Here is an 18,888-nt window from a genome sequence, read left to right on the forward strand (position 1 = left end):
CCGGCTGGCTCTGCTCCCCCGGTCCCGCACGCACGCGGGCGGCCCGCCAGGATGCAGGCCGCGCACAAGGAGCACCTGTACAAGCTGCTGGTGATCGGCGACCTGGGCGTGGGCAAGACCAGCATCATCAAGCGCTACGTGCACCAGAACTTCTCCTCGCACTACCGCGCCACCATCGGCGTGGACTTCGCGCTCAAGGTGCTGCACTGGGACCCCGAGACAGTGGTGCGCCTGCAGCTCTGGGACATCGCAGGTGAGCGCCCCGGGAGGAGGCGAGGGCGGGAGGGCCTCGCAGCGGGTTGAGGTCTAGTTAGGGCGCTGCGCCGCAAGAGACTCTTTCTGGTGGGTTGAAACCTTGTTTTCAAAGAAAACAAAGTTTTTATCTCTCTCTCACTGGATGAAACTTCAAGTGCATTCCCTGGCGCTTTGGGATTGGTGCTTGAACTCCCGCTCACACCTTCTCCTGGGATCTTTCAACCCACCGCGGGCCCCAGAAGGGACCCCGAGAGAGACTATCAGGAGTTGCATTCACTTCTCGGTCTCCAACTCTTTTTCCGGGCGTGGGAAACGCTGCCGGTGATGAGGCCCTCAGTGTCATGCCAGCCACCAAGTGGAGAGTCCTCAGGCCTGTTAATAGCGGGAACCAGGAAAGTTCTAGGATAGAGGGGTTGACTCACTTGCTGTTTTTAATTGCCCATTCCTCCTGCCTCCCTTTCTACCCTTCGGTCAAGCGATTTTGAGGTTCTCAGCTTTGAGGAAGCCAAGGATCTTTGTGTGTACCTATTGGGGGCAAAGTATTATTTCTCTCTCTTTCTCTGGCTCTCTGTGGTCTAAAACGATTCTATGCACCTCCCTTAGGGTCACTTTTGTCAGAGTCTATGACATTAGTCATAAGATTTCTTTCTTTTTTAGAAGTTTATTTATTTATTTTGAGAGAGGGAGTGCGAACAGATGAGGAGCAGAGAGAGAGGGAGAGAGAAATCCTAAGCAGACTCCAATCTGTCAGCACAGAGCCCATCCTGGGGCCACTCAGGCACCCACTCTAGCCCTATGATTTCTTGATTTGGCCCTAATGTTTTCACTGAGAAATCTGGAAACTGTGAAGCCTCATTACAATGTTTGAAACCACAATTTGATTCTGAGGGTTTGTACCCAGAGTTGGGCAGGGCGTTAGGCAAATATATGTCTGCTCCAACCCTGAGTCCTTGGACTGAAGCTGTTTGCAACTTGGGCATGTCCAACCCCTCATTATAGATCCTGGCGTGGCTACTCACTAACCTGCTCAGTGGCTTCAGACAAGTCCCTTCAGCTCGGTTGCATCCTTGTTAAGTGGAAAGGGGTTGGACATGGCAGCTCAGGAGTCTTCCGGCTCAGAAGTTTTAAGGATTCTTTGTGAACAATCCCACCTCATCTCTGACTGTTCCGTGGCCTGTGGTACCAGGAGCCTTTATAAGTGCTGGACCAAAACCAGCCACTTGTCCTTCAGAAAATAGCTTCATTTTTAGCTGGTGTATTTGACTGGAAACACTTTATCATGACTCGAAGCAAGAACAAATGTGGAAAATTTTTGAAAGGGTACTTCTGGTTCTGGGGACTCGGTGCCTCTTTAATCATGAGCTCCCAAGTCTTATGATAAAACTTTTGGCATGTGAGCAGATTCATGCATTTGGAGTCATCTTCGGCAGCTCTAGTAGCACAGGACTTACCAGAGACCGGAAGACGTCACCAGCCACTATCTGATTGGGCTTTTCATCCAGAAAAGCCACTCTGAGTCTCTGTACTTGGTTGCTGCATGTTTTAGTGTCTGAAAACTTCTGGGTGCACTGGAGTGTCCAGGACTCAAGTTTAGAATTAGCTTACTGTTTGAAAGGGGAGGTAGCTGTAATTTAAACTTTTGTGTCAAGTGCAAGTAAGAATGTGACCTTAGGCATGTTACATAATGTCCATGAATCTCAGTGTCTGCACCTAATAGAGAAGATAGGAAGGTATAGTGATTAAGAGCTTAATTCCAGAGTTGAACCGCTTTCAACTGAAACCCTGTTTTACCCTCACATGTCCTGGGCGATTTTAGGTAAGTTCCCTTACCTCCTGATCTCAGTTGCCTTATCTGTGATGTAGGCAGAATGCTTTCTTCCAATAAATGACAAATGAGCAAGCAACAGATGCCAGCTAAAGGTAACAATCCCTACTATCTAGGAGAGCTGCAAGGATAACCATTATACTAACTACCATTTTTTTTGACCAAGTATAAATGCTAGGGCAGAAGGACATGATATAAATGTGTCGACTAAATCTTAATCAATAATGGGGGACCCCGGGTGCTCAGTCAGTTAAACATCAGACTCTTGGTTTTGGCTCAGGTCATGATCTAGGGTTCATGGGTCTGAGCCCAGCAATCAGGTTGCAGTGTGGCCCTGCTTGAGATTTTCTCTCTCTCTCTCTCTGCCCCTCCCTGACTCATGCTGTCTCTCTCTCTCTTTCTCTCTCTCTCTCAAAAAAAAAATAAGTAAACTTTAAAAAATTATTAAGAAAGTAAATGTCAATAAATATAGAATATATAATCAGTTCCAAATGCCCAGCACCATCTTTCAGCTTTATCCGTATTACAACAGGCTCTCATGAGCAGTTTAAATCCCAAGTTTAGAAATGCCCCCTGAACCATCGTTTTGGACTAAAGTGGCTGTGGAGGCTCTCGTGACAGAGGTCTGTGTACATAAGAAACCTGAGGAGTTTTACAGACGTAGCAGTGTGTAGCAGCTCAGTAGGAGAACGTCTTCTTCCCAGAGCTCTGATGTTCAGTGGGAGTCTGTCTTTGGCAGCCTCCAGCCCAAAGACCCTGTGAGCTGAGTTAGAAGCTGGGCATCAGGCACAGCTGGTTATGGGGAACCTGGGCATTTGTGGGAAAGGATGATTGGAGCATCGTGGTGACAAGTTTCAAGCTACATCGGTAGCCCTGTGAGGAGTGAACTCATAGGAAATCTGGCCTCAACTGCCCACTCAGATTCCAGTCAGCTAACTGTACCTCATGGCACCTTCAGATCAGCCTGTCTGTCCAAACACAGGAGTGCTTCTCTCTCCTCTTTATTCTCAACTCTGCTGTGTGTGGAAAGAACAGGTGAAGCTGAAGGGTGAAAGGGTAAGCTGGTTGGGAGTGTGGGTGAGATAGAGGGGATGGGCCCTGTCTTGATAGATTATCAGATCCATCTGCTATAGAGGGGATCTTTGCTCATTAGACTTTTGATATTCATTTGATTCAATGCCAAGTTGAGCCCTATTTATTTGTCCAACTAATTTCCATAATATATCTTTTGTAACCACTTCAACTGGCCAGTCTGTTCCTGAAAGACTCTAAAAAATACTTCATAGAAGGGCAGCTGGCTGGCTCAGTCAGTAGAGCATGCAACTCTTGGTCTCCGGGGCATGAGGTCATGAGTTGGAGCCCCATGTTTGGCCTAGAGATTACTTAATAAAAGAAAACAATGCCTCTCAGGGTGAAGTAGGCCTTGAAACCAACATGGTAAATTCCACAGACCTCATAGGGAATGGCAATCACCCTGAATCCCAAAGATTCTACCACAGAGGAACAAGTGGGTCAAAGCTCTTGATAGCGTCAAGAGAAATTAAGTCATTTTGTCCAAGGCCACTAATAAGTGGGAGAGCCAGATTTGATACAGTTTTTTCTAACTTGGAATCAAGCTATGCTCTTCATGATCAAGGCCCATGAGTACCTGGGGCATCATTGGCCCATTGGGGTTATACCTTCTTCTCCTTAACAAGTATTGCTTCTTTAGTAAATAGGTTGTCCTTGCCTTCTCCTTCCTATTTCTTTTTCTTTTTGTTTTTTATTAACGTTTTCATTTTTTTAGTCAGCAATCTTTAGCATATTCAATGAGACAATTAATATTACAGTAGTGAAGATTTCTCTAATAGTTACAACATTTAAACATTAAAACTTAGGAAATCTTTCCTGGAAATGATATAGCATTGGAAATTCTCACATGATTGACAGCGTCTGTACTCCAATCATTTGCCATAACCCAGTTTTTCATGATTAGGCAAGGCACACTCTTTTCCACCTTCATAAAGTACCAGCATCAAGGGATACAGGTCCTTTTAGTTCTTGTTTTATAATATAGTTAATGTTTTCATTTTTGAGAGACAGAGTATGAGTGGGGGAGGGGCAGAGAGAGAGGGAGACACAGAATCTGAAGCAGGCTCCAGGCTCTGAGCTGTCAGCACAGAGCTCAATGTGGGGGTCAAACCTATGAAGTGTGAGACTGTGACCTGAGCTGAAGTCAGATGCTTAACTGACTGAGGACCGCCTTCTACTTCCTATTTCTAACATTTTTGGATATTAATCAGAACCAGTATGCAGATAGAAAGAGGAAAAGCAATGAAAATCTATTTCTGAAAATTTAATTCTTGGTTTTAAGGTCTTTAAAATAGATTTATCAGGAAAAAAGTAAACAAAAGGTTCACACTTGAGACTCTTCTATTTCTCTCCAAATCTGATACTATAATTACTCCATTAGAATTTTCAAAGAGAACTATACAATTTTGTCTTGAACTCTCAATGTGCTTTGGGACCCAGCTGCAGGAATTGAGATAGTCATAGTAATAGTAGCTCACATTTCATATGCATTTATTCTTACAGTTGTCCACACATTTTAATTTTTAATTCCCCGGTAAAATAGCTAGTTAAGTGGTAGTGCTGGAACTTAAAATGTGGCCATGCTTAGGTCACCATCTTATAGTTTGTGGGATCGAGCCTTGCACTGGGCACTGTGCTGACAGCACAGAGCCTGCTTGGGATTTCCCCCCTTTTTTATGCCCCTCCCCTGCTCATGCATGTATACACACACATACTCTCTCTGTCTCTCTCTCTGTGTCTCTCAAAATAAATAAATAAACTTTTAAAAATTTATAAAAAAATAAAATTTGGTCACGGAATCTAGCACCCAGTCTCCTAACAGTTTTGCTCAACTTCCCACAATTTAAAATACTTTTGACGTATTCCAAATATACTTTAAAAATATACCTGACATTGAGTAAGCAATGAAACCTTGCTGGACCACAGTTGCCCTGTCTGTAAATGGCTAGTGTTGCATTTTCCTATGACATCACATATTTGTATTATGTTATCTCTTGCAGTTCCCATCAGCTCTAGTAGGTTTTCACTCTGCCCAGGTTGCATGTGAAGCATATTCCAGCTTCTTTCCTTGCTAGGTTTGTGACCTGTGCAGGTCACTTAGCTTCTGTGCCTGGGTTTCCTGTCCTGTAAACTTGGGACAATGGCAGAGCCTGCACCTTAGAGTTGATAAAAGAATGAAATGAGTTAATTTGTGTGAAGTTGTGTCCTCCTGACATGTAGTCAACACTAAATAAATGTTAGCTATTGCTCTTGTTTTTTCTAATTTTTTTCATTGTATTTATTTTCAAGAGAGTGTGAATGGGGGAGAGGAGCAGAGGGAGAGAGAGAATCTTAAGCAGCTTCCACACTCAGTGTGGAGCTCAGCATGGGGCTAGATCCCAGGACCCTGAGATCATGACCTGAGCTGAAATTGAGTCAGACACTCAACAGACTGAGCCACCCAGGTGCCCCTACTCTTGCTTTTAATTGTTACTACAAAATACTTTCACATTTTCCTGCTTGATCTTCCCGATGTTGCTGAGGCTATAGACAGATCAGGTGGTACTAAATCTATATTATATTAGACAAGATGAAAAATCAGAGAGCTGAGGGACTGGCCCAGAGTCACAAGAGTTAGCAAGGGGCAGAGGAGGAAAAGTGGCCGAGGAAAAACATTTCCATCAGGGCACATCTCTGCTAACTTTCTGTGCCTACACTGTATGACAAGGAAGTATTGCAGAACATTAACTATCCGACAGGCAGAGCAGGGGGGAGGCAGCCTGGGCCTAGAATCGGGACCCCCAAGACACTGAGTCTCCACCCCAGTGGCTATAAGATTTGTCTGGATTACAGTGCTGTGTTGTTTCAGAATTTATAAAATGCTTCCACATTGTGACAGTCAATTGGGGGAAGGTTTTGGACTTTACTATCTCTTCAGTGTCAATTTCTAAAAAAAGACCCTGTACTTCTCCAAGGAGTTTTAGATGAAAGGTTTTAAATATCAACATAATAGATCTAGAAACGTAGAAAGAGCTGAATTTGGCAACCATCATGTCAAGCAAAAAAATAAAAAATAAAAATGCATGTCAAGTCTGGGCCACTCTCTGCTGGGCAGTTTATTGCCTTGTTTCTAGCCTGGCTAATTATAGATTATCTACATACCACATGGACTAACACGGTGTGTGCTTACAGGTAAGCGGTGTGTACACTGAGCAAGATGGTGAACTTTCTAAGTCGGGTGAATGATGTGTGGGGAAAGTATCTCAGGGCTTGTAATGGCAATTGCTAGAATCTCCATCTGTCGCAGACACAGGAGCATTAGGCATGTGGGACATGTCCACCCCGCTAGGTTTTTAGAGGACTATTTCTGACAGGAGAGTCCATAGCAGTCTGACCAAGGAAAGCCAAGTCGTCTGAGAGAAGGAAGGGAGGGAGAGGAGCAGCTCTAAGGTGTGTTGCTTCAGCACAAATGTGTATGAAATGCCTGGTATGTGTTAGGTACTGTTCTAGGTGAGGGGAAAACAGAGAAAGATAAAGTATTGAAGAAGACCTGATTCCTGACCTTAAGAAGTTCACAGTTCAGGGGGCATGATGACCCCAAAGCAAATCACTGTAATAGCAAATGAACTGTATCAATCATTATAGGCTACTTCAGAATATTCTGGTGGTGCAGACTGAGAAGGCTGGATAAAGCGTCTAGTTACTGGTATGTTTTCTGTGCTCTTCCCTACCACCAGCTACTCCCTGTGACTGGTTTCAGGGCTGTACAGCTTGAGGGAGAAGTTCATCTTCTGGCTCTCTTCGATTCTGTCTCCTTCTCTTGAGGATCTTATGCATTCCCATGGCTTTAAACTGTGCAGATGACTCCAAAAATGTGCATATAACCTTGACTTCTCATGACCTTCAGATCTACAGTTCTGTCTTCCTGTTGGGCATCTCCTTTCTGATATCTCACACATATTGCAAGATCAGTATGTCATAGCAAAGTGTCATAAAAAACAAAGATTGTTGTTTTTCTCTATTAATAAAGGAATGTATGCTCAATGTAGCAAAAATTGGAAAGCTCAAAAGAAAACAATGATAACAACAACAAAGGAATATCAAAATATCCACAATCACCCCTTTTAATGATAATTAGTACAGGGTACTATTTATATATCTAGACTAGACATCTTTCACCACTCACTGGACTTGCTATACACCTTTCTCCTAGTCACTTGAGCTTGAAACTTCTGCCATCTTTTTTCTTTGACCCTCCAAGTCAGATAGTGATTATGCTTCTCCTGCCACTGCTCTAGACCAAGGGCAACACTATTATTACTTACCTATATAATAGCCACCTGTCTAGTTCTAGTCTCTTCTTCCTTCAGTTGTTACGTGAACCAAAGTTAAGTCCATCTTCCCAGAACATCACCTTGATGGCTCTCCATTGTCTATAGATTGTGTGTATCATGAAGAGAAGAATTAAAGCAGTAGGGATGAAGTGACGGAGGGCTGATGGCTAGAAAGAGGATAGATTTCAAGTCATAGAGCCATTGAGGGTAGAGTTGGTAGGGTCCTAGCAAGTAAGAAGTGGCTGGAGTCCTTGAGGCCTGACCAGGGCCAAAGGATACCCAGGATCCATTTCATGGTGGCTTCTTGTCATGAATACAATTATTCTCATTGAGGGTTGAAGCAGTACTTAAATATTTTTTTTGTTTTATTTTACTGAATTTTATTTAAAAAGTCATTTTAAAATTTGAGGATTTGAGAGGTATAAGATTTTTCCTGGGAGAATTTATTCATTCACTAGATAAGTATAAGGATTTAGAGGTAAACAAAATGGATCAATATTCACGCTTATGGAATCTGATAGTCTGGTGGGATAGTTATTTAATCGCTGTTTTCGTGAGTGCTTTAAAGGGCTGCTAAAAGAAAGTCAAAACAGGGCACCTAACCTAGCGATGGCATGGGGGTGAGGACACGGTGTGGACAGCAGTAATCTGGCAGAGCTACAGGTTACAACATGAGGGCCCACGAAAGGGCGCATATGCTAAGCTAAAGGTTAAGAGTGATGGTTCCTTGTATTTATCAATTTGTCACCTCAGTCTTTGCAGTTTAAATGCCACAGCGATTCTGGCAAATAGATCTTATCATTTCCAATTTTGGAGGTGAGGAAACGGCCCAGCAAAAGTGGAGCATGGTGTCCTGTGTGTTGCGGTTGCTCTGTGAAAGTGGTTTGGTGTTAAGCCGTCACTGGCGTTGATACTGGAGTCGTTGCTCACCTGAAAAGTTTTTGAGAAGAGCTCCTTTGTAGTAAGGCTTAGAGCCCTTTCCCTCTTCTGATGATTCATTCTGGGAAATCCTGCAAAGCTTGCAAGTCATTGAGAGCCTGCATGCCTTTTTTTTTTTTTTTTTCTTTCATTCCCTTGGATTCTGAGATGGAAATTCCCAGAGGAATATGCTGGCCCCACTACTCCTGGGCTGGAAATCATGTTTATTCCCTCAAAGGAAGATCATCATCTTCTAGGATGGTATACTGAGTAGTCTCCAACTTGTCAAGGTCAAGACTATGACTGCAGCCTGGGTTTCAAATTATTGAGTTCCACTATTTTTTTCCAGCTGTTTGAAAATTTAATTAAGTAGTATATGATCTTAACTTACTCTTCGGAAAAAAAAAAAAAACTCAGGTTTTAACTTCCACTGTTCCCCATTCCTTTTAGTTTCTCATACACAGGTATTAATCAAATCCTATCTCTTCTGTCTTTTTTTAAGTTTATTTATTTTGAAAGAGAGTGAGAGTGTGCGCATGAGCGGGGGAGGGGCAGAGAGAGCTGGATAGAGAGAGAATCCCCATTATTCTCTGCATCATCAGCACGGGGCCCAGCCCTGGCTGATGATGAGGGGCTCAAACTCACAAACCCTGAGATCATGACCCGAGCCGACATCAAGACTTAGATGCTCAACCAATTGAGCCACCCAGGTGCCCCCCCCATCTCTTCTATCTTGAAAAATAATAACTGTCCTATCCTTCTATGAGTAGCCATGTCTTCTTCACAACTCATCCGGACTACTATCGCAGCTTCCTAATACCCATACCTTCCTCCAGCTCCTCTCCCTGTCCCCCACCCACCACTGGTTTGTCATCCACAGACATGAGACTTTTCAGCATGGCTTCATTCTCCAGTCAGATATTCTCCAGTTTGGCATTCTTCAGTGGATCCCATCATTTTCAGAATTAGAAGCTGAATTTGTTACCATGAAATTTGAACTCACCCATTCTAGTCTCATCTCTTACACCTCTGACTCTTGACCATTCCAGATATCGTACAGTGGCTTCAGTTCACTTCCCTTCCCCTCTGTACTGTGGCCCATGTGATGGCCACTGGCTAAATACACTTTCCTCTTTTTTACTTAGATGACTTGTATGGATTCTTTGTCATTCAACCCATCTCACCCCCTGTATAGTGTCCATTGAGCCTGTGTATCCCTGGGAGGCAGTGTTTCTCTGCTCCCATAATAGCCATGCTTATCATTCAGAAGCCCTTCACTACTGCATTGCAATGTCTTTATCTTCCAATTTATGACCCTAGGTCCCAGCATAGTCCTTGGTATTTAGTGTGTCCTCAATGAGTGTTTGTTCATTAAAAAGCTTTTCAGTCAACTATTTCAGCATTGCTTTAATTCTAAGATATACAATTGAGCTAAAAATCTCTCCAATAAAATAGAAAGTAATGAATTTATTTATGCTTGAAAGACTTCATAATTTTATGAATATTAACAAATTAAAAATGTGTACATTTTAAAACTGACAAATACGGTAGTCACTTTCCTGAAGGTGGCATTTAATTTTATTTTTTGCTATAAAAACTGAGGAGTGAGCTTAAAGACCATTCTTAAAAGCTGCACTTCATCATTTAACTGAGTCTTTATGATTTGGAATGAAGTGCCATTCATTTGGAGGTCACATTGCAAAACTGTATCTTTATGATTTTTGGTTACATTAAATGAAGTCATAATTTTGAAGCATAATTTTCACAGAGGTAAGACCTTGAGGGCTCATCAGACCAAATCCTTCATTTTACAGAAGGGAAAGTTATGCTCTGAAAGGGGGTTTGTATTAGTTTCTCAGACTTTTAGAACAAATTAATGGTAGAACTGGAACCACTTAGGCATCTCTGGTTTATTAATGATGAGATTGGAAGAAGCTGCGCTGTGTGGGGTAGTCTTAAGCACTGAGACAGAAAAGCTCCAGCCCTATGGAAATTCATGCAGTGGAGAAGAGAGAGTGATGATCCTGGGACACCTAGAGATGTCTACAGTCTGGCTTCAAATAACATTCCTAATACTACTTTCCTCTCTGCTCCATTATGAGGCTCTGCTTCCTTGTTCGCACCCCATAGTCATTGCTGCTACGCCCTTGTTCCTGCTCTTCTTGCTCGTTCACATGCCCTTCCCTTCATTCCCACATATCCAAATCCTATCTAGTGTTTAAGACCCATCCGAAAAGGCAACTCTTCTACAAAGACTTCCCTAATTCTCTCATTCCACCAGTAACTTCCATCTTCCTTGAATATCAAGCAACTTTTTTTTTTTACTCCCTTGTAGCATTTCTTCTTTTATTCTTGTTTTAGAGTCATTCATACCTGTCCAGATAGCCCTCATGTGTTTTAGCAGGCCTTGCCCCAGGTTGTTACATAATTTAATGAAATAATTGTGAGTCAGCAAAGAGCTAGAGAAAGATAAAGCACTATACAGGAGGAGAACCAAGCAAGGGCAGGATTTTGGAAGCAAAGGAGAAAGGATTCTAGGAGAGGATAGTCAATAGTTTCAAATGTCTGAGAGAGATCAGAATTATTTCTTTCTGCTCAGAGTCTCTACTTTTTGTAGTCTCTTTTATCCTGATACATTATTTAACCTTTCTTTCTCATCAGCCTTGCATTAACCTGTTCTCTCAAGAAAAGTGATGAAAAACTTGGCTTTTTGTGTAGCTCCTCAGCCCAATGGAGACAAAGAAAATATCTGTAGTAGGAAGGATTCAAACAATTTTCCGTCTAATTTATAGAGAAAAATTTGAAGTAAATAGGCAAATTATCTTGTGGGAGGTCAGTTCTTCCATACAATATAATATGTTATTAATAACCACCATTTATTGGGTGTCAGACATGGTGCTATGCATTTTTATGTATCATTTCATTTATTGCTCATAGTGAGGGTATCTGGTAGGTACTGTTCACTAATCCTATCACAGCGCTGAGAGAACTGTGCTTAGACAAGCTAGAAAACAGATAAACAAGGAAAAAAACCCACATAATACTTTTCAAAAGCCATACAGATTGTGTAAGGGATGGTGCTGGGTAGGAACCGAGATTTGTTTACTCTTTTCTAACTACTCTGTTCTGCTGTTTCCTAAGTGTGATACAACAGTGCGTTTGCTTTCGCATGCTATAGATTAAGTTGCAATTGGAAAACCCACTTTATTTATTTTAAAGGGATAATTTATTCTTTTTTGAACGTTTATACTTTTGGATCAAACTAAGAATTAAATGCACACATACATCATCGCTGGGACCATGGGGTTGGCTTGGCTTAATAACAACCCTCTTAACTACTTCTAGGCAGAAAAACCACAGTGACTGAGGGATACAAGTCTCTCATTTGAAAATTAAAGATAAAAAGAGTTATGATGCTTGATGTTATAGGAATAAAAAATAAATCTTATGTAGGACAGAAGGGTACGTGTCTGTGTCTTTTAAACTTAAAAACAGTACTTTAGAGAATCTAGAGGCTACAGCATAGGTGCTCAAACTTCCTCAGTTCATAGCATTCTTAAGTGTCAAAGTCATGTTTTCATGGTACCTGTAGCTCAATAGGATAATAGGCCAAATTCTATCTATTGGGCCATCTATTCTATCTATTTGGGTCATGGAATACCTCAACATTTTGAGTCAGAGTAGATGTCACTACTCTCATTTCCAGTTTCACATGGATTTTCACATGACTCTTGTATTTCTTTCTTTCTTTCTTTTTTGAGAGAGAGAGAATGCATGTGTATCAGCAGGGGAGAGGCCCAGGGAGAAGGGGAGAGAGAATCTCAAGCAAGCTCCTTGCCAGCATGGAGCCCAATGTGGGGCTAAATCTCCTGATCTCAGGACTGTGAGATCATGACCTGAGCCAACATCAAGAGTTGGATGCTTAACCAACTGAGCCATCCCGGTGCCCCTCTTGTTTTTTATTACACAAACTGTGAAAACCCCAGTTTCAAAAAGATAGGATCATATCAGAAGGAATGTAGCATTATCTAAGGTTAAAATTGTGATCTACCTCAAGCTAGTAGTTCCTGAGGTGTTTGATTGATCTTGAGTACCATTGAGTTTGCCTTGAAGTTTTAAAATATCCTATTGCACCCTGTGACTTCACTGAGACACCCCAGAACACCATGGTACAAATTTTGGGAGTTATAGCTCTGGAGGGATCTGGAAATTCTTTAAAAACAAAACTCTTATTAGAGTGTAGTCACCAGTCCTAGACCTGTGAGTTATTTGTGAAAGTGTTAAGACTTGTGATTTTTTTTTTTTTGCTGTCTTGTGAGTTATTTATAAAAATGTCTATAAATTTTACTTAGAGGTGATATCTCAAATGCTAAATCATCCAAAAACATACCTTTTTACTTAATGTGCTTGAGCTTATAATTCAGTGGAGGTATTTTCAGGTTGTTTGTTAGGTATTTGCTTCAGTTGTAATTAGTTTAATTAAAAACACGGATGCTGATTGTTTTATATCCATTCATGCCAACTTCTCTTCTGTGATTTGGTTTCTTTCCCTCCCTCTAACTATCCAGTATTGGCCATTCCATTACTATATAATCTTCTTTCTCCATTCAAGTGAATTATTTATCTAAACTGAGTAGTGTCAGACTGCAGTCACAATAAATTCTGACAAAAGAAAATTTTGGGGGGCTAACAGAGCGCTAATTGTCTCATTCTCTGTCTGTCTATATGTTTTTTTTCTCTCTCTCTCCTACACATACAGATGAAATTTAAATATAAATATGGAATTTAATGAGAAATCTTGGAAAAGATCACTAATTCATTCACCCTTTCTTTCTCTAATGTTATTGTTTATGGACACCTGATAAACCACTTGTTATGTTTTATGTCATCTTACTCTTGCACACTTTAGCTTAATTCAATACACCACATCTAGCTTTACCTTCTTGTTGAATAGAGGTAAGATTTGCCTATAAGAGATGACAACCAGTAGTAAGATGAAATGAGAGCCATTGTTTATGGAGGAACTAAAGAAATTGCAGAAAGAGCTTGGGTGGTTTTGAATTGGGGACAGAGTTTTTTCAAAGTAACTCTTAAGAATCAGCAGGAGTTTAGGGGTATGTGGGTGGCTCAGTTGTTTAAGTGTCCGACTTTGGCTCAGGTCATGATCTCATGGTTCATGGGTTTGAGCCCCACCTTGGGCTCTGTGCTGACAGCTCGGAGCCTGGAACCTGCTTCAGATTCTGTGTCTCCCTTTCTCTGCTCCTTCCCCACTCATGCGGTCTCACTCACGCGCTCTCTCTCTCTCAAATAAATAAATAAATAAATAAACATTAAAAAAATTAATAAAAAAGAATGAGCAGGAGCTTAGTAGGCATAGAAAATAAATTAGCTGGATCAGAGATCTTGCTTTCTTCAGTTCACCCCTCTCCCTGCTGTAGTTCCTGCTCACAAATAAGAAATCGACCTTAGCTGTTATTTCATTACGTAAAGAGTAGTTGTATTACAGTTCTGTTCTGCCGCACGTATCTGTTGTGAGCATAGCCTAGGAGCCTCTCAGAACATGTGTGCTATGGAGACATAGGGAACAGTACTTGAGTAATTCAACAATGAGCTCAAGAAGCTCAGTGTAGTTGGGGACATAGACTGCAGAAAGTTGCAGCACAGCAAAAGCAGTACCTGGCAGGGCCTGCATAAGTGGACAAGCAAGTGATAGAGTCAGTGCTATGTGAGTATAATGGAGGAAGGGGCCTCTCTGAAGTTTTTGTTCCCAGTTAAGGATCACTCAAGCTTCTGCTTACTCCCTGTTTCTGTAGGAAATGGGACCACAGCTTCATCATAATCCTGGCTCACATTCTTTTTTTCTACAAAACTCCACTTACAACTAGGTGGATATCCTGGAATAAGCCCAAGTGCATTAAAGAGTATTTTGATACAAAGATAAACAAACATGGGATCCTAAATAATCATTTATAAGAGACTTGCAATAAGAAAAGTGGGTCAGTAGCAACAATTTTTTAAACATAAAATTACATAAATTTAATTAAATTCTAAATATTTAGTTAGACTTATTTTTTATAAAATTGATATACTTACCCATATTTAAATGTAAGGCAGTGTTTTGTGGTATATGACAATGTGACAAGCATAGCATCTCAGCAAATTATTTTCCCTTTAATTTTTTTCTTTTTTTTTTTAAATTTTTTTTTTTTTTTTTTCTAGGAGAGAGAGAGACAGCGTGAGCAGGGGAGGGTCAGAGAGAGAGGGAGTCACAGACTGAAACAGGCTCCAGGCTCTGAGCTGGCAGTCAGCACAGAGCCCGACGCGGGGCTCGAACCCACGAACCGCGAGATCATGACCCAAGTGAAAGTCGGACGCTTAACCGACCAAGCCACCCAGGCGCCCCTCCCTTTAATTTTTTTTAAGTATTGTTAACATTTATTTCTGAGAGAGAGAGACAGCATGAACAGGGGAGGGCCAGAGAGAAAGAGGGAGACACAGAATCTGAAACAGGCTCCAGTCTCTGAGCTAGCTGCCAGCACAGAGCCCGACACGGGGCTCGAACCCACAAACCGCGAGGTCATGACCTGAGCTGAAGTCGGATGCTTAACCGACTAAGCCACCCAGGCACCCCAGTATTTTCCCTTTGAAAATGGGTGTTTGGTATTCATCAGCTCAAATGAACCAACTCCTAACCATTACTCGTATGATGTGGACCTTGTATTTCTAAATGTTCTGAGTTTTCAAGACATTCCAATATGTCTTATTAGAGATTTTCCAATTATTACTGTTGGAAAGTTATGCAAATTGCCTTAAATGTTGTGTGGCTCATAGAACATGTTAGAAGCCCAACTTCCATTTTGTGGCATCTGCTATAGGCAGTAGGAGATCTCTGAAAGTGTTTAATTAGGAAAATGGTAGGGTGAAAACAGAGCTTTGGAAGGTGAATTTGGCAGAGGTGTACAGAAATTGAACTACAAGTTCAATATCCAGCCCTGACCACCTTATATATACAACTGCCAACTCAATATATCCACCTAACAGACATCTCAAACTTAACATTTCAGAATCCAGAGTTGCTTCCACAAAACCTACACCTCTAAAAGTCTTCCCCATTCCAGCTAATAGCAACTCCATACTTTCCCTGTTTTAAGCCAAAAGTTCTGGAATCCTGCTAGAATCATCTCCTTTATCGTCTCGATCTCCAGATATACCCAGGAAGCCACCAATCTTTACCATCCTTCACCATCACCATGTTGATCCAAATTATTGTCTCTTGCCTGAATTATTGCCTCCTCACTTCCAACTTGACTCCTATAGGTCATTCCTTAATGCAGCAGCCATACTATCCATTTACTCCTGCTCGTTCATGTTTCTCCTCTGCTCACAGTCCTTCCTCACTTTTCCCTCTCATGCAGAATGAAAGGCAACCTTCGTATAATGGCCTGAAATTGTTTCCAGTCTGAACGCTGAGATCTGCCTGCCTCATTGCACACTATTCTTCCTCTTGCTCAGTCCTCTCCAGCACAGACTCCTTGTTCTTCTCTGAACACTGCCAGACGTGTTTTTGCCTCAGAGTCTTTGTTCATGCTGTTCTCTCTAAAACCGTCTTCTAAATATCCATATGGCTTTCTTTTTTACCTCTATTTGGTCTTTACTTAAATAACACCTTCTTTGTGGGCCTTCACTATCCATCTGCTTAACTTTGCCCTCACCCCCACATACCATTTTCTCCTTTCCTACTTTATTTTTCTCCATAACACTTCAGCAACTAATGCAGTATTATGTGTACCTTACCAACTGTTTATGTCTTTCCACTAGAATGTAAGATTCATTAGGACAAAGACCTTTAATTCTCTTTCCTAATTGCTAGAACAGTGCCTGAAAATTAATAAGCATTTAAAACTTTGTTGTTCGGTGAATGAATGAGATGAGGTGAGGCCATCCTAACTAGAGTGGTTTCGATGGGAATGGAAAGAAAATGATGAATGCAAGAGACATGGCAGAGGGTGACCCTTGAAGTCTTGTTAAGCCTGCAAGTATCTGCTGGGAGGGGGTAAAGACGTAGGGGTTATTCCTTCACTCAGTGAGGATACCTTACTGAGCACTCATTGTATATTGAATGCTCAATACACCTGTCATGGAGGCTGCTGAAATTTGATTCTGGCTAGGGGGAAGATGACATATGGTTAATGCCAATATATCAGCCTAGGTGACTTGGAAAAAGAGTGATTGATTGATACATTTCTGTCACTGGCTTGGTGGGCCAAAGCAGGGAAGAGAGAAGATGAGAGAGTTTTGAAACTTTGGCAAGAGGGTCAGATGGTTTCTTAAAAACTGGACAAAGCCTGCTCACGAGGATGTCAGCCAGACTCTGATCCTAGTCTGTGGGTTCCTTGACTCATTCTTCAAAAACAGCCTAAGCTATTGTGAATTCAGTAATTAGATAGATTTTTTTTCCTCTAGATCCTTGTGCAAGGTCCATATTTAGTCTCATACTTATCTTCCTGCTTTTCATACTATTGTTCCCTGGAAATAAATAGCATATCTGTACCTTGGTGAAACTTTTAGCTCTATGGATTTTGCCATGACCCAAAACATTTGTTATTCTTAATAGAGTAAGTTGATTCCAAGGATTATTTCTTAAGAAGATGAAAATGATTACAAAAACATAACATTTCAGTCTAAAACTTGTTGCAACAGATATGCACCTAACCCTTTTGGAATAATGTTAACTTTCTCCATCAATGAGCATCTTTCGATTATTTACTGGAAATGAGAATATAAGATAGAGTAAGTGTGTTAGTACACAGCACTCATTCATGAATATATGATGATGTCATATTTTAGAGGAAGAAAGAACTTTAATTTTAGCTTATTTCTACAAGAGTATCTAATTTTTACTATATCAAACAAGTGGAGAATAGGCCTCGGATTGACAACATCAAAATACGATCAACTTGCTCTTCAGGATTTTACAGTGCTGTGGTGGGGACTGAAGCATGAATATATAGCATAATAAATGTGAATGGTGTAGGATAAAGAAAATGCTGTGGGGTCATGAAAAAGGGAGGCATTTGTTTCAGCTGGGAGGCTAGGAAAGGTTGCACAAATGTAATAGCATTTCAGGGCACAATTATAAGATATACAGGACTTCATTGGACAGAGTGGGAGGAAAGAAAGATGGAGAAGGAATTCAGCCTTTGGGAACAGACAGATAAAAAGGCACAAAAAATCCAGGGAGTAATGGAGGATGTGCTTTAGAAAGGGTAAGTACTCCACTGTGGGTTGGCCATGGAGCGCTTGAAGAAAGTGACAGGAGGGGAGTCTGGAAAGGTGGTTGGAGCCAAAGTCTCCTTGTGTGTGGTGTGAATAAAGGTGTCTGTTTTTAAGCATGTCTGTTTTGAAGGGCTAAAGCAATGCAGCATACTGGTAATGTTTACATTTTAAAAATAGATTAAGATAGAAATAGTTTTAAGATTTCACCTAGAGAGTACTTAAAAAGATTCCTGGGCCCCACACAAAACTACCATGATAAGAATCTGAAGAGCATGGCCCAGGAATGGGTGTTCTATAATGCCTAAGATGATTTTTCTTTCCAGCTTTATTGAGATATAATTGGGATATAACATTGTGTAAATTTAAGCTGTACAACATGATGGCTTGATATACTAATACATTTCAAAATGATTACCATAATAGAATGAACACCTCCATCACCTTACATAGTTATCATTTTTTTTAATGTGGTGAGAACACGTAAGAACTACTCTATTAGCAACTTTCTAGTGTACCATACAGTATTATTAACTCCAATCATCATACTGTACATTAGATCTCCAGAACTTATGTATCTTATAACTGGAAGTCTGTATCCTTTGGCCAACATCTCCCCATTTCTCCCACTCTCAGCCTCTGGCAACCACCTTTCCACTCTCCGTTTCTACAAGTTTGACTCTTTTGGATTCCACATATGAATGACAGCATATAGTATTTTTTTCCTCTGTCTGACTTATTTCACTTAGTATAGTGTTCTCAGCATTTGCCCATGTTGTTGCAAAAAGCAGAATTTCCTTCTTTTTTTGTGGGTGAATAATATTTCACTGTATGCATATACCACATTTTATTCATTCATTCATTCATTCATTCATTCATTCATTGATAGACACTTAAGAGGTTGCCATGTCTCAGTCCTTATGGACAATGCAGTGAGCAAGGGGGTACAGAGAACTCTTTAAGATAATGACTTCGTTTCCTTCCTGTGTCTGCCCATCTGGTGATCCCTTAGGCTGCCAGAATGTCTGAAGACCTGTGTTATAGTTATATTTATTTTAAGGTCAGTAGCAGTGCTGATGGGGAAGGGGGCTGATCTGGGCTGCTTCTGAAACAGAAGCATTGATAGAATGTTGGAGACCCTTTGGACAGAGACGTGAGGAAAGAGTCAGAAGATGATTTGAAGGCACAACTGTGGGACACAGTGTTCCCAGGGATGCTGAGAACTGGATGGAA

The 18,888-nt window shown here is 41.1% G+C and overlaps 1 protein-coding gene across 1 annotated transcript in view; it reads left to right on the forward strand.

The window, feature by feature from the left end:
- Window positions 1-6: 6 nt before the first annotated feature.
- The window catches only part of RAB38 (RAB38, member RAS oncogene family), a 53,799-nt gene continuing 34,917 nt past the window's right edge, over window positions 7-18,888 (forward strand). Inside the window, exon 1 of the mRNA XM_077763039.1 lies at window positions 7-253. Coding sequence (XP_077619165.1) covers window positions 52-253 — 202 coding nt within the window. The 5' untranslated portion in view covers window positions 7-51. The remainder of the gene's footprint in view (window positions 254-18,888) is intronic.

Source organism: Crocuta crocuta, unplaced genomic scaffold, assembly GCF_008692635.1.
Source record: "Crocuta crocuta isolate KB4526 unplaced genomic scaffold, BGI_CrCroc_1.0 scaffold614, whole genome shotgun sequence".
Taxonomy (NCBI): Eukaryota; Metazoa; Chordata; class Mammalia; order Carnivora; family Hyaenidae; genus Crocuta; species Crocuta crocuta.